A 23,469-nucleotide genomic window follows, 5' to 3' on the forward strand; every position below is an offset into this window, starting at 1 on the left:
AGCACTGCCTCAATACTGTGAGAGGCTGGCTAGGCAAAGTCCTGGCTGGGTGGGTCTTCCCCAAAGACTCTACCAGAAAAGAAAGGTAAAAGTCATCCGAAGGCCAAAACACATTTACATTTAGTATTTAAATAACAGCAATTACCATGGTCTGCTCCTCAAACTTTTGTGGTTCATACATATTGTTTGTCTTCCTGGTTTCATGCCACCCCCATCCTTGCCCACCCAAGATGCCTTTCTAGGGGGTTCTTCTCCCTCCCAGCCATCCTGTATGACCGCAGCCATGTCTGCCCAACATGCCATTAGCCCTAGTGGCAGTACAAGTTTCCATTAGTGGATCCCAACTGGACCTGAGGCAATCAGCTGGAATTTGGAATTGGGACTAAGAAATTTCTGTCTGGCTCCTTTTTTGAACAAGAAGCAAACTCGGAAGCTGCAAGAAATTGTCTTTTTCCACCATGTGAACTGGGTAGCAGAAAAAGTCCATTTGCCCACACAGAGAAGCAAGGATGAGGTAGGGAGGGAGAGCTTCCTGGTTTCCACGTGGTCCTCCAGATCCTGGCTTATGTGAAGGCCTTACAGCCTTCTCCATCCCTGCCCTCGGATTCTGTAAATTAACCCCAAACCTGCACGTTCTATTAAATTCCCCTCGTTTGCCTGAACTGGCTGAAGAAGATCTATTGTGTACAACCACAAGGGTCCTAATTAAAACTATTCATAAAGTCAATTTTGGGGTCTCTCTGTTTCAGTTCATCCCAGAGATTAAGCTCACCTTAAACTTCATCTTACTCAAGTTTGCCGGCTTCTAAATATTTCATAGCTGTGGAGCACCTGGCTGGCTCAGTTAGTGGAACATGCAACTCTTGATTTCTGGGTCGTGAGTTCAAGCCCCACATTGACGGTAGACATTACTTAAAAAAAAAATACTGGGGGGGCCTGTGTGGCTCAATTGGTTAAGTGTCTTCCCTAAGCTCAGGTCATGATCCTGGGGTCCTGGGATGGAGCCCTGCCATCGGGCTCCCTGCTCAGTGGGGAGTCTGCTTCTCCCTCTGCCATTCGCTCAGGCGTGCATGGTCTCTCTCCCACTCTCTCGCTCACACTCCCTCAAATAAATAAATAAAATCTTTTGAAAAAGTACTAAATAAATAAATAGATATTTCAGAGCTGAAGCCCTATCTTACTCAGGAGATTTCCTGAACCCAACATCTCTATGTATTTCAAATCCATGGTCTACTTGGATTTTTCTAGGTGAGGCAATTATAATTTATATTTTTCTCCAAGACAAGACTGGGATAAATGAATACAAATCGGAAATGAATATAAATCCACCTGGTTTCCTTCTTTGTGCACAGAAATAAGAAAACCTACAGAAGTGTCTCCAATTAAGGCCTAATATGAAGTTTTATTTACCATGTTAGGTAAATTTAAGTGCTTAATTTTTCACTAGTTTCAAAAATAACTTCAGCCTTTATTTTTGTGGAATTCACGTTTCAAATGGCATTCTTAATCTGCTTCAACCACGTACACTGTACATTTTATGTATTCATTCCCACACAAACATGTGGCTTCCCAGAAGGAGAAGGGGCATTTCTTTATCTCTGTGTGCCTAGCTACTTCTCTTACAGCCCACCAGAGACAGATCAGATTTTGTGTCATCTTCAGTATTGCATCACATCTGTGATAACACATCTGTTCCAGAAGTTGGTGAAGTCACTTGATGTTGCAAAACCAGGGTTTCACAGCAACCGGATTTTCTTCGTCTGTCTAATGTTACATATCCCCTGTACTGAGCTTCAGGATTCTGGCCTCCTGAATCACGACTTCTGGGAATTATCTTTGGCAACTCTGAGCGTTAGCAGAAAAGTCTGATTGTTTTGGCTGCCTTGTGTCACATAACAACAGGTAGTCACAGACATCCAGCAGTTCCCTCAGAGTGGGTTGCTTTCTTTATGGTAATCAATTTACTTGGCCCAGCTGTCAGGCACTTGACTTCCCAATTAACAACTGGAAGGAGAACTTGAGCCCCAGGAAGGAAGAAACCTCAGATTTTCCCAACACACAGTTAATGAAGAATTTAGCCTAGCCTCTACCTCATCTGTGTTTTTCCCATAAAATGTAAATGTCAATTTGAAAAACAATATAGGTACAGACATTTCTCCACATGGGAAAGTTTCACATGATGTTTGACTGGGCCCTGTGCCTAATGTCCATCATTAAGGAGTTAACACAAATTAATTTAAACCTGGAAATGAAGCAGCCAAAACTGTTGACCCGTTTCCTCTTATGGATTCAATGAAAAGACTAAGAGGGCCTACACTACAGATCATAGCTTCTAATCTCAAGGAAACAAATAACAAAGCAGAAAAATCCTTTTCTTCCAACATCTTGGCTGTTCCTTTGGTCAATACTGGAAGAAGAAACAAAATGTGCGATATATGCATGGGGCATACTTTTCAAATTCACCCAACTCTTCCTGGCCAAAAGGATTTCCCTCAATGTGGCAAAAGGCTATAAATGAAAATTGGCAAGGCAGGAAGCAACAGAGACTCACGTTCATGAGAATGCCCACAGCAAGGCTCTGGGGTATCAGCTGAGGTGAACCTAAGGCAGCCCTGACTAACCTGCATGGCTGCTATGGGAAATGAATCACCCCTCTTGTCTACAAAGGGACAGGAACTATTGTGGAAAAGGTACCTTGAAGACACCGACAGGTCCTTTCCGTGGATGTCTTTCAAGACATGAATACTGAAATTGCTAAACTGCATCTTGAGGAAAGAGAGCATAGGAAGTTTTTCCCTAACATCCTTCTTCCAAGAGCACTGATCCACCTATGATTAGAAACTCTAGTATCCACTTTAAACCCAGTAAAGGGTGAGTCCCCTTTACCTTGTGGCTTAGGAATGAAAAGACAGTTGTTTTTAAGTCACGTGTCTATTTTTAGGACCAACTGGAAACTTCTTCACAGTTTACCTGATTATAATCTGCTAGAGTGTAGAAGCATGGAGTTCTAAGTGCAAAACATTTATGGAATGGATTCCATCGCCCTGGACTACTCCCGACTAGACCATACACATCTAGAGGACAGGGGCTGGGATGCTTTTTCTTCTACCTAAGTCTCTTACACAAAGAATGTTGCCCCCCCCCCTCCAAAAAAAAAGTTATCTTAGTCTTTCAAACAAGTTTTCGTTTCTACACTAGGAAGCAGGGTAGATACCTTTGGAAATATGACTATGTCATCCAATCAACTGTCGTTGAACCCCACAGCACAAAAACTCAACAAGAGTCAACATAAACATTTAAAAGAGCCATTGCTGTCCACAAATATCACTACATGTGCACGGCTGTATGGCCATATTCTATTTGAGGGATCTCATTATTATCTAGGAAATGATTTCATACTACAGTGTCCCAAATCACTTCGGCTAAAAGGATTAGGGTAAAATGTCTTCCTGAAGAAAATCTTCCCTGAAATCTCATTTTTGCATATTATCTTTTGGTGCCATCCCATCTTTCTCTGCTCACAATACAGGTGGCACAGCCACCTCTGAAACAGAAATAGCACATGCAAGGAGCCTACCGACAGGAGTCACCATTGGAAGAGGGTCACTGCAATGGGAAAGTCTATGCTACAGAAGAAGAATCAAAGAGCTATGTGACTCCTGTGAATTGCTTGGAAAAACAACAGACACATTGTTCTATATCACTGAGACCTTTTTTTTTTTAAGATTTTATTTATTTATCCATGAGGAGACACACACACACACACAGAGAGAGAGAGAGAGAGAGGCAGAGACACAGGCAGAAGGAGAAGCAGGCTCCATGCAGAGAGCCTGATGTGGGACTCGATCCCGGGTCTCCAGGATCACACCCTGGGCCAAAGGCGGCGCTAAACTCCTGAGCCACCAGGCTGCCCTCACTGAGACCTTTTGACACAGGAAGGAGGGCTTAAGTATAAGAAAATATGTTGGCCTGAACATATTTTTAAACTTTCAGCTTTCAGCAATCAGCTCAGTCTGCTAGAGAGAAGCTTCACTATCATTGCAAAGTTTAGAAAAATGGGGCTATAATAAGGATGTAATAACTGTGGTATGCTTTATCTATACCAAATCATGTTCCCTTGAAGTTCCAGTGTGTTCTAAATTAACATCAAAGGGAAGAATTCTTAACCCCACCAACTGGCATACACAGGAATTTCAACTGCTCTGACATAATAATGGCTCTAAGTAAATCGCTCTTAATTTCTTACTATCCAACCTACTGTTCAACCAGAAATAGTCAGAATTGCTGAGAGGATTACAGGGAAGGAGTATCCCTAATGTATCTCTTGCTTTCATCCTCCAAGTACAGCAAACTGCAAACTGAAAACAGCTTTCCATTCATATTAGCACTCTGAATAGTTTCTAAAAAAAATCACCTTTAGTGAACTGAGGCTGGGATATGGCCTGGTTAATATTATTGATACAATTCTTCATTCCATGCTCTGGAAGTCATATTTTGAATTTACTTTTTTAAAAAAGATTTTATTTATTTATTCATGAGAGACACAGAGAGAGGTAGACACATAGGCAGAGGAAGAAGCAGACTTCCTGCGAGGATCCTGATGTGGGTCTTGATCCTGGGACTCCGGGATCTTGACCTGAACCAAAGCAGACGATCAACCACTGAGCCACCCAGGCACCCCATACTTTTGAATTTAAAAGACACTAAATTTTTTACCTGTTTTGAAGGGGCAGATGGGACACTGTGTGGAAAAGAACCCAAAATACAGGAATTTCAAATTATAACCCATTTCCCAACCTCCGACAGGCTGGGATTACATTTAGAAACTACTAAAAAATTATTCATTCATTGTTAAGAACTTGGATTAATTATTGTAATAGTCCACTATGACATTTTCTCTTCGTAAAATCTTATTGCTATTTTATTGCTAATTACTGCAAGCACCACCTCAACTGCTTATTAAGTTAAAAATACTTTTAATGGTTCTTAAAGAATACAGAATAAATACACACAAAAAGAAAGGCAGCCCCAGTGGCCCAGTGGTTTAGCGCTGCCTTCATCCTGGGGTGTGATCCTGGAGACCCGGGATCGAGTCCCACATCAGGCTCCCTGCATGGAGCCTGCTTCTCCCTCTGCCTGTGTTTCTGCCTCTCTCTCTCCTCTCTGTGTTTCTCATGAACAAATCTTTAAAAAAAAAAAAAAAAAAAAAAAAAAGAAAGGTGCTCTATTAAGAAAGAATAGGTATTTTGATCAATTTGCAGAAATGCTTTGAATATCATTAGAACCCACTTAAGATTATGACCTGCATCGTCTTAGAAAGCAGCAGTGTTTCCCAACAATTTCCAGGGAAAGAAGGCAGTATTTAACAAGACAGGTACACAGACAACATCCGCAAACAAACTCATACACACAACACAGGAATGTAAGGCAAGTCATCCAATCATTCCTGAATTTGTCTCAATAATGTGATATTGCTACCATTAGGCTAATTATAATCCATGCAGGAAGCAGCCCAGTTGGCTGCAAATGAAATGATCAGAATATTTTAGAATATTTTAGAATAAATCAAGTACCTGATAGTTTCATGAGAAGTTCAGAGGCTGCTTTGACAGACATATCCCGCCTTAGCACATTCCCCTTCCCTTCCTGGGGCTTAAGGGTGTCTTCAGAGATGCTGGAGGCTGGCACTTCCGATTCCGGGCTGAACACATAGCTGGACCGAGGCAAAGTGGCGCTTAAGGCCTCCTCTTCCTTAGGCTCCTCTTTCACTTTAAAATTAAGATTCATGGGCTCCTTCTGATTCGCAGCTGTCAAAAGAAGAAAGGCATTGTATATATATACATATACAAAAGGCCACTCCCCCTCTGAGCTGCCCCGGACTTAATGAAATACGGAATGCACAATCACAGTGTGCTAGCAGCAGGAGGGACCACAACCTCATCAAAATAGGCTGGGACCTGGGCAGAAAAAAATACGGTACACTCCATGAGCACAGGACTCTGAAGAATGTGGGCTTCTGAATCTTCGGAAGCTATCATCTTTTAAGAAGTGCTGCCTCTACAAAGTGGACATTTTCTCTCTGGTTTCCCTAAACATCTTATTTCCTGTATATGCTGCTGCCTCCCTGACCTATGAGCCTTCTCCCCACTTAGTCCTATTATAAAATAATGCTTTCAGGCAATTATTCTGCCATAAAATATTCAATATAAACATGAGTCAGAGGCAATACCCAAAGCAAAAACCTGGAATGGGGTAGTAAGGTGATGAAGAATCTGCCAGAGAGAAGCTCAGACTAGAGATACTCCAATTCTCATTATTATGAATGGATGCTCCTGACCCATGAGCCCTGGGGCACACATGTGGAACTGTTTTCCCAGTCACAGTAAATAAATCCATATCTGTAGCTCAAGTCATCTTTGGGTCCATGATGGGCTTTTTTTTCCCCCTAAGATTTTATTTTTAAGTGATTTCCACACCCAACGTGGGGCTCGAACTCACAACCCTGAGATCAAGAGTAGCATGCTCCACCAACTGAGCCAGCCAGGTGCCCCTCACAATGGGCATTTTTAAAAAAGAAAATCTTTTATTTTGAAATAGTTTCAGACTTATAGAGAAGTTGCAAAGATGGTTCAAGGAGTTCCCATATATTCTTCACCCCGCATTCTCTGATGTTCACATCTTACATAACCATGGTGCATTTGTCAGAACTAAGAAATTCACATTGCTATGATCTAAACTCCAGATTTTATTCAGATTTCACCAGTTTTTCCACTAATGTCCTTTTTCCATTTTTAGCATGGTTGGTTCGTGTGGAGAGTGTGGTCAGGGCAGAGCTAACTGGCCTATTATGGGATGGCTTCTGTGGCTTGGCTACCCCATAGCAGCAGGCCTTCACCCACTGAGCTGTATGCTCCCAGGGAAAGACCAAGGAGGAGGACAAGCATCTTCGTCCACCACTGGCCACTTTCCCAAGCATCTAGCTCCCCTTTTATGGGCCATGCAGTAGGAACTTCAGGTTGGTTGTATTAGATGTGTTTGTCTTTTAAGAAAGAAGATCCATCCTAATACAGAAGTCTTAGTAACACTTATGAGAGTGAGTCTGAAGCCCATTTCTGCTTAACAAGTAAGAATGAAAACAAATCCCCAAAGCAAGCACTTGTAACCTGTTGTCCACCACCTACCCTAGGCCAGTACTCAAGCACAAAGTCCTTTCTCCCTTGTGCCCTCTAAGGGTATACATTCTGGAATCACAAGTTCACACAGACCAGCATAATTAGAAACTGGACTCTGGAAGGCTAAGATGACAGCCTGGAATTTTGGAAGTTTTAGAAGTTTTACCACCAGAAAGATACAGAGCAGTTCCAAGAGCTGCCCACTTTGTGTCCCTCACTCATTTTTACCTTTACCTACTTCCACCATACCACTCCTCCACTTCTGGTCCCTGTGCTATAACAACAACACTTGACTGTAAATTGACCTTCAAGCACTGCCTTCTCAATGAAGTCTACCCTGACCATCCTGTTCAGAACTGCAATTCCCATCCTATGGTATTCCCAATCTCTCTTACCTTACTCTTATCCTCCTTTTGCTCCAAAATACTTATCACCTGATAACTTCTGGTTAAGGATTGAATTGTGCCCACCCCCACCAATTCTTTTTTTTTTTTTTAATTTAAATTCAATTAGCCAACATACAGTATATACTTGGTTTCAGATGTAGTGTTCAATAATTTATCAGTTGCATATAACAACCCAGTGCTCATCACATCATATGCCCTCCTTAGTACCCGTCACACACCTGCCCTCCAGCACCCCTCAGTTTGTTTGCTAGAATTAAGAGTCTCTCATGGTTTGTCTCCCTCTGAGGACTTCCTATTCAGTTTTCCCTGCCTTTCCCTATGATCCTCTGCACTTTTTCTTATATTCCACATATGAGTGAAACCACACGATAATTGTTTTTCTCTGATTGACTTATTTCGTTCAGCATAATGCCCTCCAGTTCCACCCCCATCAATTCTTATGTTCAAGCTCTAACCCAGGATGTGGTTGTATTCTGAGATAAGTAATTAAGGTTCAATGAGGCCACAAAGGGGGGAGATGTAATCCAGTATGATTGATGTCCTATCAGAGACACCAGGGATGCATGCACAGAAAAGAAAGATCATGGGAGGACACAGCAAGAAGATGGCCATCTTCAAGCCAAAAAGAAAAGCCTCAGGAGAAACCAAACCTGCCAACACCTTAATCAGACTTCCAGCCTTGAACTGTGAGCAGTGAGTTTCTTTTGTTCAAGCCACCAAGTCTTTGGTATTTTCTAATGGCAGCCCAAGCAGACTCAATATATACCGTATAACTTTCTTATTATTATGTTAGCCATTATGATCTGTTCCCTTAACTCAAGAGTAGGCTTCAAGAAGGCTACGATCTTTGTTTCAACACTGATGTACCTTGAATGCCTCGAACAGTGCCTGGCACATAGTAAGCGCTCAATATAGATCGTGGAATGAACAAAATATGTTGGCTACAAATTAGTGACATCTGATGGTGCTTCACAATTACCCATGGGAAACAAAAAGTAAGAATCCCAAAATATTCCACCAAAGGTAATCAGAAGTGCTTTCCCTGGATCTGATCCTTAGACTGGGAATAAGACCTAGAGATAAAAGCTTTGCTATCTACAGCACAGCACTTACCGAGGTGTCTGTGATAATCATTCACTTGGACTCCCACATTACCTAAGGAGGAGTTCAGACAATTTTCAAGAGAAGCACCTAAAATCTGGCTCTTTGGTATGCCTGGTTGGCTCAGTCAGTAGAACATGGGACTACTGACCTTGGGGTCTTGAGTGTGAGTCCCATAGTGGATACAGAGACTACTTTTAAAAAATTAAAAATAAATAAAATAAAGTAAAATAAAATAAAATTTGGCCCTTTGAGGACAGTGCCAGTAGAATCTGAACCAAAGAGTACAGTGATGGTCTCTAGAGCAATCTGCACATATTTCTGACCTTAGCAAGGAAGGTAGCTCCTAAGAGGACTTTGTTTATTTAGCATACTTCTCCCCTTTCAACCATTTCCTGAGAGGGGGCTGGTTCCTGGCCACCTCCTAAAGCTTCTCTCACTCTATGCCTTTCTTCCAGAACACTTTATATAAAATCCTTTTCCAAAAGCATCCTAGTTAGTCACAACAGAGTAATTAAGTGGTGTGTTCTGTTAAGTCTGAAACTTTGATTCTTTGGGAAGCAATAATATTAAGTTATGCACTTTTTTAAATGCTTCTGTATCTTTTATTTTGAAACTTTAAAAAATTCTTTTTTAAAAAAAGATTTTATTTACTCATGAGAGACAGAAAGAGAGGCAGAGACACAGGCAGAGGGAAAAGCAAGCTCCATGTGAGGAGCCCAATGTGGGACTCGATCCTTAACCCAGGATCACACCCTAAGCCAAAGGCAGACGCTCAATCACTGAGCCACTCAGATGTCCCTGAAACTTTTTAAAATTCTAAGGTGAGGCTAGGAAAAAGATAAGAAACTACTGAAGCCCTAGAAGCAAATCCCAATTTTTAGAGAGAGCAACCTTAAGCTGATGCTTTCTAAAGATATAAGTAGCTTCTAGAAGTATTAGTCATGATACATGCTACATAAGATTTAAGAAAAAAATTTTTAGCATTGTTAGTACAACCCAGATTTAACAGAACTTCAGTAAGACATAGAAAAACAAGAGGCAAACTAGTATGTTGCTGGATTATAAATTTGTAGGTAGCTCATATGTGGTTTTTGTTCTGACAATATCAAAAATGACATAAAACTAGTAGTATGCTGGGGAAATGTTAATAATAACTAATAAGAGATCACACACACAAAAAAAAACCTGTGGGAAATACTCATTTGCCCACGTTTTAATTTCCCAAACACTCTAGGTCTAAATACTAGAAATATTTATACTAAGAATGGTACATAAAGCCTATATTTTAAAATTAATATGATTGAATAACTGCCATAGTTTTTTGTTATCTTACTTTTGTTTTTTATCTTACTTTTAAAAAACCCATTCTCTTTCTACAGTAAAGGGTGAAATTAAAGACGTTTCTTCTTTTCTCTTTGGGGAAACTGCTAAGAAAAAAAGGAACCAATCACAATTCACTGCCTAGTCTTTACTTCATTCTGATTAACACAAAGATCTTAGCACATATGGATCTCTATTCATAAAAGACTTTCACTGCCCTCACCTTGACTTCTCTTTATGTATCTTGAGGTTTCCAGATACTCTTTTTTTTTTTTAAGATTTTATTTATTTATTATTCACAAGAGATACAGAGAGAGAGAGAGGCAGAAACACAGGCAGAGGGAGAAGCAGGCTCCATGAATGGAGCCCCATGTGGGACTCGATCCTGGGACTCTGTGATCACGCCCTGAGCCAAAGGCAGACACTCAACCACTGAGCCACCCAGGCATCCCCAGATACTCTATTTTTAATGCAGTGAAGAAACTCCACTAATCAAGAGGCCCCTTCTCTCTTTGTTCCAAACATTTTAGGATCTGAGCCACTTTGATTATAAATTATGCATATCTGTAAGTTCAAGCACTCAGTGGAGCTGAGCCACCATTTAAAGGAAACAAATCAGCTTTTTGAGGATTTATAAAGGATGCAAGATAAAAGCTAGTATGGGAAAGCCACTGGGACAAAATGATTCCAAGTTTTCAATTCTAATGGGTGAGTATTCATTAATTAAAAAAAAAAAAACATCTTAGAGCAAAGTGTCATCATTTCACGCTGATATGCCTTCTAAGTGCCCCCTCTGCCTACGACTATTCTCTAAATTTCCTTAAGAATAATGCACACACCTAGCATTTGCATAGTTAACAGGAACTGGTCCTTCCATCAATCACAGGAAATAGGTTTTACTATACGATCTTCACTTAATGAGTGAGGGAACTAGGGTCCCAAGAGGTTAACAGACCAACCCCTCCAAATCACAGAGACACAGACTTCAGGGTTTCTAGCTGAAAATGCACCCAACCTCTCTCTTTTCTCTCCAAGTGCCTTGGAGAGAGATACTATCCTAAGCAGTTGGACTACGGGCTTTCAAAATAAGTGATATGGAGTGAACCAGACTTCATTAGTGAGAAAGGGAAAGGTGGGACATAACCACCCTAAGAGGCACAAAATGACCCTTTTCAGTAGAAAGGAGATCTGACTAAGAACATAGAAGAAGAAGAACGGGCCTTACCATGACTGCTTCTGCTCTGCTTTGTCTGTTCCCTCTGGTGAAGGAAGGGGACACTTTCCTTAAATTTAATAAGACAGAGCCCTCTTTCAGCTCAGAATCTAGCAATTTTGTGAATGCTGAAATGCTACATGAAAAAGGTAGGCCATTAAGAATTTTATTTACCACCTCACCCTAAGGCAGAGCCAAAGACTCCTGGACCTAGAGATTGGTGGTTTTCAAACAGTGTTCCAGGGACTCTTAGGATAAGCTTCAAAGGGTCCCAACAAATGTTCGTTTCAAATTTAAGTTTTTAGGATTATTTAAAGTAATTGAAAATTTAATATAAAAATATGTACCTTCTCTTCTGTGTTAGAATGGACACCACTAATATTTACTTGTGTTGACAAGTAATTCAGTCTGGTATCACTTGTAATGAAGTTCCTCCTGTTATCATAGGAGTAGTAAAATTCTAGTAATATGTCATTAATAAGGAGGTGGTTGGCTATACACTGTTCTTTCAAAAAATTTAAACCTGTGAATGTGTGTCCATGTACAACTATACAGTTGTGGTCTTACTAGAGTCTATGTGCATGCCTTGTATCAGGCTTTCTCAACATCACCACCACTGACCTTTTTGGGCAGGATAATTCACTGTTTAGCAGCATCCCTGGCCTCTGTCCACTAGCTGCCAATAGTACTGCCCGATCATGAAATCAAAAATTCTCTAGACACTGCCAGCTGTGCCCAAGGTACACCTCTGGTTAAGAACCACTACCCTGGGTTAAATTCCAGGGTGGGTTCAAGTGTATCTGCTTTGGTGAAGCTTCTCATCATGGCTGACTGACAGACACAGATATGTAAGTCTATCTGGGTCTATCATTTATGATGCACTTAATAGGGGCCAGGGGGTATGCTAAGTGTTAAATTATTTGAATTAATTTATTTGATCCTCACAGCAACCCTATTATTACCCCCATTTTGCAGTTGAGAAATCTGAGACTAAGGAGGGTAAATAAATTTCCAAATACCAGTTAATGGAACAACATTGAAGTAGTTAGTATGGAATTACAGGTGGCTTTACTGCATATTGCAAGTGTTGAATTGCTTCTGGCCTAATGACAAGGAATGAGGGAAGTTGCTAAATGCTGTCAACTTTGAAGCAACAATTTTTCATTATTATATCCTTCTTTCCAGCAGCTGAATAAATTTAAAGGCATCTTGAGATACAAAGTGAATTGTTAAAAATCTATTCTTGTTTACCACAACATCCCCATGGAAGTAGTATTTCTGGAAACTGCAATCAGCAAAATAAATGTAGAAATACACTAAAGGTTTATGCTGCTATATGACCTCCCCCCATCATAACGCTAATTCCATGCTCTGTGCTTATCAAATAGCAACTCTGCTCTGATTGCTGGACTTTTTGAGTAAGTAAATGCAATAAATGTGAACTTAAAAAATAAAGTTGTATTAAAAAATACACATTCTCTGTGTTTTATATATTGAGTCGGCACTTAGGATCATGTTTGACAAAATGAATTTATCGTGTAAAAAAATGGAGTGAAAACCATTATTTTTACTTTCCTTACATCATGATAAGTAAACAGAGGCTCAGAGAATGATACGAGTTATTTAAAATCACACAGCTCATTAATGATGGAACCAAAATCAGAGCTCAACTCCCCATATTACAAATAACCACCCAAGTTCCCTTGTAAGTATATGTGAGTACGTATGATCTGGCAGGACCAGGGGTTATTTGAAAACCTGATGCGCTTTAGGTGAGAGAAAAATAAATTACCTTATAAAAGTATAAGGAAAACCAAGATGTAGTTAAATAATAATTAATCATAGTGGAACACTGTTTTTAGATGTTAAGCATATTATATTCAAATAGAACATTTAAAACATGAGCTAAATATTTTTAAATCTTGCTTTCTAATGCAAGCTACTCAATGCCTTAAGTAATTTTAAAATTAATGTTTGGTGAAGTTTGAGCCATCTCCTATTTCTCAGTAGGCCCCACCTGGGCTTATCTTTGGACACATTTCGGTATCAATGTCCCCAAATCAGGACCACACAGGTCCCCTATGACAGCTACTACCACTGTACACACAGTGACGAAGGAAAAACAAAACAGGGCAGGGTCAAGGGTATTAACAATGAGCAGTGCCTCAAGAACTGTAAAATAAATAAATAAGGTTTTCCTCCATGAACTAAACTAGCAAATCAACACATAATGAGCAAAAGTAGCTCTCTGCAGTAATCCGCTTAACAGACAGGATATCTCCCTTGTCAAAAGCAGGAAGGACAAGTCCGGGAAAACCAATCAAGTTATGAGTAAATGTGAAAGAAAGCTGTGTTTTAAATTCATTCTATTAACACGTACAAAGAATGAAATGTATGAACAGCAGTGAAGTGATTTTTATGTATGAACAGCATGAAGTGATTTGAGACTAGAAAAAAGAAAACCTAAAGATTGGATAATATATTTCCAACACTCTTCAGGGAAGTTGGTGACCATCTGCCCCAAATGACATCTCCTCTTGATTGTTACACTTGTCATTCTAAATTACCATGCTGACATTCTGGTTTATACATCAGTTTTTAAATTATTTTTGACATTGTGGAATACCCAGAGAGTCTGAAGAGCTCTGGGCTGTAGTAGACTATAAAATGGCCATGATAGGGGGTGCCTGGCTGGCTCAGTCAGTATAGCATGTGACTCTTGACCTTGGGATTGGAAGTTCAAGCCTTATATTGGGAGTAGAACTTACTTAAAAAAAAAAAAAAAAAAAAAAAAGGCCATAACTATTCCCCTTCCTGAAGCCCCATTCCTTGTCATGTGACTTTGCAGCAACTCCCGTCAAGAGGTGGAGTGCAGAGCAGCCCGGGTTGCTAAGTGGTTTGGCACTGCCTTCAGTCCAGGGCGTGATCCTGGAGAATCCGGATCGAGTCCCACTTGGGGCTCCCTGCATGGAGCCTGCTTCTTCCTCTGCCCGTCTCTCTGCTTCTCTCTCTCTCTGTGTCTCTCATAAATAAATAAGTAAGTAAATAAGTAAATAAGTAACTAAGTAAATAAATAAATAAATAAATAAAGTCTTTAAAAAAAAAAATAGAGGTGGAGTACATTTTCCCACTCCCTGAATCTTGCCTGGAGTCGTGACTTGCTTTGCTCAATAGAAGGTGGTCAAAATGGTCTTGGGGCCAGTTCTCAGTCTAGCCTCCAGAGGCCTCATGCACTTTTGCTCTCTCCTTTGGAACCCTGCCCAGCTGTCATGTGAATGAGCCTGGGTTAGCCCACTGAAGATAAGAGACCATGGAGAACAGGGAGAAGCCATCCCTAGCTGAGGCTATCCTAGACCAGGCTGGCCCCAGCCCATGTGGCAACGTACCTTAGATAGATGAGTTAGCCTGGAGAGACTCGAAGAAGCACCCTAATCAAACCATGCCCCAAATGCCAATCCACAAAATCATAAACTAAGTCAATGGCTATTATTTTGAGCTGCTACACTGTGGAGTGGTTTTTTACTTAACTGTGTGATGGACTCCAGTTCCTAGACTTGACCCTCCCAGCTGAGGGCCTGGAACATGGGACATAAGAAGACATCAAGGGACTCACAGCCATCAAGCTTCTCTTTGAACAGCCTGCTTACTTTCCACAGATTACCACTCTGCTCCATCTTCTTTCTTATAATACTAAGAAGCTAGCTGCAAATTTGCAAATCTTTCCTAAGTGAAGTAATATCACAACCTCAGAAAACTTGACTTCCAGAATATGACTAATGGAATATCTTTTTATAATTTGTTGTGGAATGCACTGTGGATGCTATAAAGATAAAGATGTTACAAAAGAAACATTATCTGCCCCCCACACGCACACCATAGCAACTTGAAATAGTTCAAGAGACAAAATTAATCATACACAAGCAATCAAATGAACTATGCAATAATACAACCACCAACCTGGGTGATAAAGACTCTAAGTATCACCAGAATTCACAGGGGGCGATGAGAAGGTTGGCTGTAAAGACCAGAATAACAGGAAAAGGTTTTACTAAAGAAATCGGAACCAAAATATTCTTTGAAGGATGACCAGCATTTGCATGGGGCAAACAGTAGGAGGAAGACAGGAATGGGTCCCTACATTGCTAGAAATTCTCTACAAAGATACAGAACCACTGGGTGGTTCAGAGGAGCATTAAAATTTAAGGATGCCTAGGTGGCTCAGCAGTTGAGCATTTGCCTTTGGCTCAGGCCGTGATTCTGGGGTCCTGGGATGGAGTCCCACATCGGGCTCCCCACAGGGAGCCCACTTCTCCCTCTGCCTGTGTCTCCTCTGTGTCTCTTATGAATAAATAGTTAATTTAGTTTTAAGAACATTATTATTCTTTTTTGAAAAGTTCTTATTCCCCCCCCTCATTTCTTCCCTAACAAGAGGACGGTAACAGGGAATTCCACCATCAAATTACCAGACTCCTAGAACAACATGAATGAAGGCAGAGAATAGCAATGAGAGGGTATATACATGAGCTGGTGAAGACTGTCAACATTTTTCTGGAGAGCAGTGAGGATATGGTTCCTCTGGAGAAAGGAGCCAGGCAGAGGCATATCTGATGCAAGACATATTAGAAGAAGAGTTGTTAGAATGAGTTGGAGGGCCTGCGCGGGGAGGCCGGGGTGGAGAAGGCACCAGGGAGGGAGCTAAGAAGGCAAGCTGCCTAGGTGTGAGCTGATGGCCAGGAGAGGCTGCACGTGGAGGGACGGATATATTTTCAAGACACAAAGAATTTAACCAGATTAGTGACTGAATTAGCATGCATTAGAAATGATGCCATGGTTTGGAGCCAAGGAAAATAAACAGTGAAGCAGACGGAGGTCAAAAGACAGTTCGCTCAACTGAGAAAAAAAATTAAGTAATAGCTAATTAAGTGGTCATGAGCCAAGGCTTTGCAGTTCGGCAGAGATGAATCTTTGCTCTCTCCTGTGTAGCTAAAACCTTTTAAGCCTCAACTTCCTCATCTGTAAAATAGGTTTAATATTATTGATCCCCTTCGGGCTTTTAAGAGGGTTACTGGAAAAACATGAAGTTGTGGGCTCAGCAACTTGGCTCACTGTAGACACATTTAATTAGTAAGTAGTAGAAGTAGTAACAATAGTAATAAAGGGCAACAAGTAGAAGACAATGTACTTCTGAGGGAAGGAAGAAAATGGCTTGGATTCAGATTTGCAGAAACAGGCTTTGATAAATTTTCCCAGGAATCTGTCAAGATAAAAAATTAGTCTCAGAGCAATTCTGGAACAGCTAGGTATATTCCATCCAACACTGTGAGGGAAAAAAAAGACCTGGATTCTAGTTGTGACCCTTTTACAACTAATCTCTTTGAGTCTTGGTCTTTGTCTACATGCTTGTCATGAGATGATGTATTTGGGAAAATGCCATACACTGTAATGCCCTACAGAAATATTAGTTGGGGGCAGCCCAGGTGGCCCAGCAGTTCAGTGCCGTCTTCGGCCCAGGGCGTGATCCTGGAGTCCCGGGATCGAGTCCCACATCGGGCTCCCTGCATGCAGCCTGTTTCTCCCTCTACCTGTGTCTCTGCCTGTCTCTCTCTCTCTCTCTCTCTCTCTCTCTCTCTCTGTGTGTGTGTGTGTGTGTGTGTGTCTGTGTGTGGTGAATAAATAAATAAAATCTTAAAAAAAAATATTAGTCGGCCTTACTGTTACTACTGTTTGCACTAAGTAATTCCTGAAAAGCCTAAAGGAATTAATGCAACTTTCAATGGTGTCTAACATACAGCAGTCAGAATGGCTCCGTCCTGGGGACTGTAACTACACACCAGCAAACAAGGAACATCTAGGTGGCTCAGTGGTTGAGTGTCTGCCTTTGGCTCAGGCCGTGATCCCGGGGTCCTGGGATGGAGTCCCATATTGGGCTCTCCATGGGGAGCCCACTTCTCCCTCTGCCTCTGTTTCTGCCTCTCTCTGAGTGTCTCTCATGAATAAATAAATAAAATCTTTAAAAAAAAAAAAAAGCAGAGCCAAGTTCAATTGCTCTGTTCCCTTGTTTTGTGATTTGGGGTACAGGCAGCCTAGGGGAGGGAATGTTGGAACCAGGCCCCTTGGATGGATTAGAATCCCAGCTCTGCCACCTAGTAGCAGCATGGGCAAGTCTCTTAGCCTCTGTTTCTTGGTTTCCACCTATAAAATGTGAATCCTCATACTATGTACATATAGAGTGCTTATGTTCAAATGAGTTAAATGGCACAGAGTAAGCACTATATGAGCGATTGTTAAGGAAAAATAAGAAACAATGAGTAGACGTCATGAAATCTCTACAGAAGTTTCAGTCTGCATGTGTATAACTCCAGGCCTCATTTTCTTGTAATGTCACCTCTTCTTTTGTGACTCTGATCAGTCCTTGTCTCATAGAATAGCAAGTCACTGAAAAACAGGAATCACCCTCTCTCTCTCATATGAATCACCACTGGGGTCAATAAAATCCAAGGTTTCAAAAGGGCATTCAGGCCACCTATACGTATACGGCCCTAAATGTAGCTTTTGACACCAGGAATTTCGATCAATGAGCAGGTGAGTGCCAAGCATGAGAAAAGCAGAGCACAGTTAAAAAAAGAGCCAAGGGGCCTGGGTGGGTTAGTCAGTGGAGTGGACAGCTCTTGATCTCAGAGTTGTAAGTTTGAGCCCCACATTGGGTGTAAACATTACTTTAAAAAAAAAAAATCTTAAAAAAAAAAGTAAACATGAAATAAAAAGAAGCACCAACTGAAGGAAGGCATAAAGGAAGACTCTTAAAAATAAAACCACTGGGGAAGGCGCTTTTAGGGAAGGGAAGTGGGAGCCCCTGGCTACTGGCGCTGAAATCTTATGGCATGACTGGCACAAGGATGGCATTTACTTACAAGAAGGCTCATTTGTAAAGATGTTTTACAGAAAGCCAATCAGAACCACCAGGCAAAAAGGACTACCTGGTTTACCAAGCATCTTACCCCTCCTTCTCCAGCAGTGCACACAAAGCCTTCACAGGATAGGGCAGAAAACTGTGTGAAATAGATAGAAGCAGAAGAACAAAGGCCTGCAGGAAACTGCAAGATAGTACACAAACACATTCACCAACTCACCTGCATTTATACAAGAAAGCCTCTGCTATTTTATAGCAGAGCTCCTCATATATCAGCAACAATTTGGCCTGTACCCATTTGTAAGTCACTGCCTTAAACATGCCTTCTCTCCTAGTTAAAATTATTTTGGACTTCATTTTACAAAATTAATATAATGTGGGAGACAGTATGAAATTTTTTTTTTGCCAGTTTCCAAATTAAAAATAGTCAAAATGACTTGTATCTTTTATTTTGGAAAACCAGGGACAAAAAGATATTCCCAGCCTATAACTGAGGTGCCAAGTTTCTGTCAACTGCTTGGTTACAATGTGGAGAGTTAGAATTAAATTTTGTATCTTGAAAAGTGTAGCTTTGAAGAAGAGAAATGATGTAAAGGCTGTTGCAAACAACTTTTAAGGCATCTAATGATGACACTCCTAGCTCCTTGATGCTCTAGATGAGTCTTGAGACTTTCTGGTTCTAACTGGAGAACACAAAGATGCTTCTTCTAATTCTCCTGTCATGAGGCCCCACGAGGAAAAACAAGGGGCTCAGTGGCCATGAGTCACCCAGGCCTCTTATTTATGTCAACTTTGACCTATGGGGGAATGCCTCAGACTCATCTCACACCACTCACCAGGCCCCTTTTTGTGATCTGAGATAGAAAAGAAGGAAAGAGGGCTTCACTGAAAAAAAACAAAACCAAAGCCAAAAAAACACCACAAAACCATAGCTGTACTGAAAAAAACTGTATCAGGTACCAACTTCATATTCCACATCAGTGGGCTTGAGTCCCGGCTGCACATTAGAATCATTTGAGGATTTTAAAGAAAATGCCAATGCCTAGGCCCTTTCCTAGGCCAATTAAATCCTAACTTCTGGGAGTGACCCTGGGCCCTGGCATTTTTAAGAATCTCCCCAGGTAAGTATAATGTGCAGCTGAGTTTACACTCACAGCTGCTAGTTACGGGACAGAGTCTCAGAAGCAGCAGGAACCTAGGTGCTCCACGGTCCAGTGAGTGCCTTTCCCCTGCACGCCCCAGTCACGTGACCACTGGCTCCCTTGCTCTGGCATTCCATGACCTGCCTGGGTCTTCTGGATCCAAGAAGGATCTATGCCAATATACGGGGCTGCAGCCCTCCAAGGCCTGCCTCCTGGGCTGAAACCCCGAGTGAAGTTTACAAAATTATTTTTTCCATCAGTCCAGAAAGCCAGCAGCAGGGGCTTCCCCATAACCTTCCCTGAATCAATCACAGTGTTAAGCCCGGGAGCCTCGGTTCTAGGGAGCAACATCAATCTTCAAAGACTATGGAATGTTAAGTGTTGGCTCAGCAGAGGGATAGCTGACGGATTGGAGAAGGGGTTTGATTTCACCATCACATATACTGGGAAACCTTAAAACAGAGGTGGGGTTGGAGGAGGACTCAGAGTCTGTTTAAACAGCATCCTGCCAGTGAGTTTTTAATCCCACTGGGTTCCATTAAGTCATCTTTATGCTTAGTTTTAGTTGAAGGAGCAAGAAAGACTTCCCTTAATAACCAAGCAAGAAAGAATCAAGTGTTTTCCATCTCTTTCTGGGAAACAAGTAGGTATGTACACGCCTGAATCTGTCACTGTGCGCCAGTTCTGCAGTGATGTGGCTGGCACAGAGACTCACAGACTTGGTGCCCACAAACAGCTGCACCCCACAGAGCGTCCCAGCAGGTGCACGCACAGAGCCCAGCTCAAAAAGTCGTTGCGGGAACAATGCCGCCGTTATGACGCTGAGAGACAAGGCGACAGTAACCACTACTGCACTGCATTTGGTGATGGCAAAGGGCTAGAAACTCGGCCGCAGCTCCGAGATCTGGCCTTTTGGTCCCAGGATCACATCCACAGACACAGCCAGGTAGAGCACCACAGTGACAGCAGCTACCAATTACAAGGCCCGACCAACCAGAGAGTTAGTGGAAATTAAAGAAAAAAAAAAGCCCTCCAGAAAACGTATTCCTCTCCTCTTAACATATCTTCTCCTCCTGTGGGCTGCACTGCCACAGTCACTAAGTTTACATTTACATCCGAATATGCACGCACACACACACAAAATTACCGATGCATCTCACTCCCTCTCACTCCCCAGTGACTTTGTAACAGGTTGCTAGGTAACAGTGCATACAAGTCAGGTTTCAGGACCTCTAGTAAGCCACCATAAAATAGCTGCATGGGCCTTTTGCATAAATAGTGTGCATTTGTTATCTGTTTTCTTATGCCAATTGATCAGTCCGTAAATACTCTGACTACCAAACTGTATAAATAAGTCCCATCAATAACTGAGAAAAGAGATCACAGTGTAAGGCTTTGGTGCAGTCTTTCACCCCAACTTTCTGACCAGCTTCTCTTGAGTCTCTCCTCTTTGCAGTGGCAGTGCTCGGCAGGCCTTATCGTATGCTCCCTGAGATTGGGTCTGGAGCTAGTTACAGCCATAGCCCAGCAGGAGTAGGGTATCATACACCAAGCATTTCATCCAAAGACCAATCTTCCTTCATCATCTCTCCCCTTCCTTCAGATTTAAAAACTGCTTGCAGTCTTGGAATAAAAGCAGCAACCCCGTACTAAGAGCTATTCACCCCCACTTAGTCTCTCCCTGTCAAGTAAGGAAATGTCCCGTGTTTAAGCCACGCTAAGTGAATATGCCATGTGCATTCCTTCCCTTGGGAGTGCACTAGAGGAGCCCAGAAAAGGAGCCTGCTTTTGCTATAAAATTGGTAGGAGAGATCAAGGAAAAATCCAGAGACACACACCCTGCACAGCCCCACCCTGCCAGAGGTGAAGCCTAAAGGATTAGCAGTGAAAGGAAAACTATCAGCATGAATTTCCCCACAGTTTCAAAAATGTTTAAATATAAAACTCGAAGATGCTACAAGCTTATTTTGCCCTAGACTGGGGTAGGATAAGGCAAGTGGAGGGGTGGAGAGGAGAGAGGCCCCTATTCTTCAAGAGCACAGGCTTCCTGTGGCCTGTTTCCAGCAGAGGACTCTGCACTCATGCTGTGGGTTGCTGGACTGGAGCGCCTAGCTGTACCATTCCTGGCTCCCGGTGACTCCCCAGATCATTTCTGATGCCTCATTTCATCCCCCACCTCTCCTCGTTTCTTCCAACTAGCATTGCACACTCCTGAGGGGCAAAGATCTGGGGTGCGGGGGACATTGCAAGAGACCTGACCAGAAGAGTCACTGAGCAAAGGGACTTCCAAGCGAGTGAAGCTGAACCTCTAATTCACCTGGCAATGACATTTAGTGAAATGCGACTCACAGTCCATTTAAAGGAAGGCGGTGACCAATTATTCTCCATTTAAAAGGGTATTGTCAATCTCCAAAGAGCTGAAATGGCATTTGGAAATCATCATGAGGACTGCCATCTTCACTGAAAGACAGAACCAACTCTCAGCCGACCTTTCCCCACCCTCCACATCTCTTTTACAATTTAAAATCATACTTCTAAAAATGTAACGAGTAGCAGCACAATCCCACATCATGTTTTATCATTCCCAAACAGTCAGGAAAAACAGCGCTCCCTCAATAGCACCACCCCCTATTCAACCTCACAACTTAAGCAAAGAAATTGGGGGAGGGGGCGGGGAGGACAAAAAAGACAAGAAACACCATGTATAATTTGATGATGAATGTGATGCCAATTAATAATAAATCTTTATAACATATTTCATCTTCCTTCCAAAAGGCAATGGGGTAGCTGGGAAAGAATATTTTTTAAAAAGTTAGTTTTGTTTTTGTTTTAATTTCAGTTTACATTAGGCGCCTAAAGTAGTCAAATTTATAGAGGCAGAAAGTAGACTAGCGGTTACCAGGGGCTGTGGAGAGGGTGGAATGTGGAATTATTGTTTATGGGTGCGAGGTTTCAGTTTGGGATGACAAAAAAGTTCTGGAGATATGGATGGTGGTGATGGTTATACAACAACAGGAATGTACTTAATGCCAAAGAACTGTATACTTAAAAATGGTTAAAACGGTAAATTTCATGTTAGGTGTATTTTATTTCAATAAAAATTTTTCTAGTGGAAAAAATAATGTAAAGATAATCTTTTTCATTTGCTCAAATTTTGAAACTCTAATTCCTAACAGTTGTCTCTGTATATATGTCCTTTAAAACTCTTTCCGATTAAGGCCTTTATTAACTTGAATAATGCAAAATGAGATATTCTGTACAAGCTTAAAAGAATCAAATGCAGAGACAAGTTAAATATGGCCCAAGGTCACACAAAGAACTGTCACCAACTTGGCTCACCATGTGACCTGTCCCCCACAACAAGAACCCATAAAAATGAAAAACCGGAAGGAAATCAACAACCCCTGTTATTTCTAGACCCAAACTATAGTAATGCCTACTTCCAAAGGACTTCAAAAAAAAAAAAAAAAAAGTCAAGGAGCAAATTTATGAAAGTGCAAACGATTTAAAGCAACCTTGAAATCATCTAGTACTACCAGCTCACTTTACAGATAAGACTCCTGGTAGAGAAAGAGAGAGAGACAGACAGACAGACAGAGAGGAAGAGAGAGAATATACAACCCTATGCAAGTACCTGACAGCTTCATGAGAAAATCAGACGCCATCTTAACAGAGATGTCCTGGCTGAACAATGCTGATGCACTGTTGGCCACATACTCGGAGGGGTCTTTCAGCTTTGTGTGGTTGGCCGGCCTGTCGGCAGCATTCAGAGTAAAGGAAGTTGGCAGGCCGTTATCTTCCTTGGGTTCCTCCTTCACCAGCAAAGGCGAGACGCCAGCCCCACCCTGGCTAGTCCTCTCTGGAGTGTTGGACGTCATCATGGTCCCCACTAGCTCTGTCCCTCCTCCTTCCCTTTGCTGCCCCAGGCAGGCACTGTCACTGAGGTGGGGAGATCCCTTGACATCTGGGTCTGGGATCTCCTCCTTCACCTTGGCTTCTGTCCTCAGGAAGTGCTGATGGCAACGCATGTGGAGTTTCAGGCTGAAGTGGCGTGAGGAAGTGAAAGGGCATAGCTGGCACTGAAAGGTCTCTCCCCGGTCCTGGTGCTGATGAACCTGATGAAGAAGCAAGAAGAATGAGCTCTCCACCATCTGCTTACAAAAAATGCCTTGTTGTATATCCAGACTATTCATTGACCATT

At 41.8% G+C, this 23,469-nt stretch overlaps 1 protein-coding gene and 1 long non-coding RNA gene across 13 annotated transcripts in view; one reads left to right on the forward strand and one right to left on the reverse strand.

Moving 5' to 3' along the window:
• The window catches only part of LOC144282493 (uncharacterized), a 31,100-nt gene extending 18,449 nt beyond the window's left edge, over window positions 1–12,651 (forward strand). Inside the window, exons 2-4 of one of the 2 annotated variants that reach the window (XR_013350929.1) lie at window positions 8,128–8,272; window positions 10,534–10,711; window positions 12,402–12,651. This is a non-coding gene — a long non-coding RNA (uncharacterized LOC144282493). The remainder of the gene's footprint in view (window positions 1–8,127; window positions 8,273–10,533; window positions 10,712–12,401) is intronic. The other variant, XR_013350930.1, reaches the window with a different exon arrangement.
• ZNF827 (zinc finger protein 827) overlaps window positions 1–23,469 on the reverse strand; it is a 168,936-nt gene that overhangs the window by 97,726 nt on the left and 47,741 nt on the right. For all 11 annotated transcript variants that reach the window (XR_013350921.1, XM_077846201.1, XM_077846203.1 and 8 more), the window contains exons 4-5: window positions 22,903–23,383; window positions 5,574–5,807 (exon numbers count right to left, since the gene is read on the reverse strand). Coding sequence is in view for 10 of the 11 variants with exons in the window: in XM_077846201.1 (XP_077702327.1) it covers window positions 5,574–5,807; window positions 22,903–23,383 (715 nt within the window). In the remaining variant the exon portion in view is untranslated. The remainder of the gene's footprint in view (window positions 1–5,573; window positions 5,808–22,902; window positions 23,384–23,469) is intronic.

The sequence above is a fragment of the Canis aureus genome, chromosome 13 (genome assembly GCF_053574225.1).
Source record: "Canis aureus isolate CA01 chromosome 13, VMU_Caureus_v.1.0, whole genome shotgun sequence".
In the NCBI taxonomy this organism is placed as follows: Eukaryota; Metazoa; Chordata; class Mammalia; order Carnivora; family Canidae; genus Canis; species Canis aureus.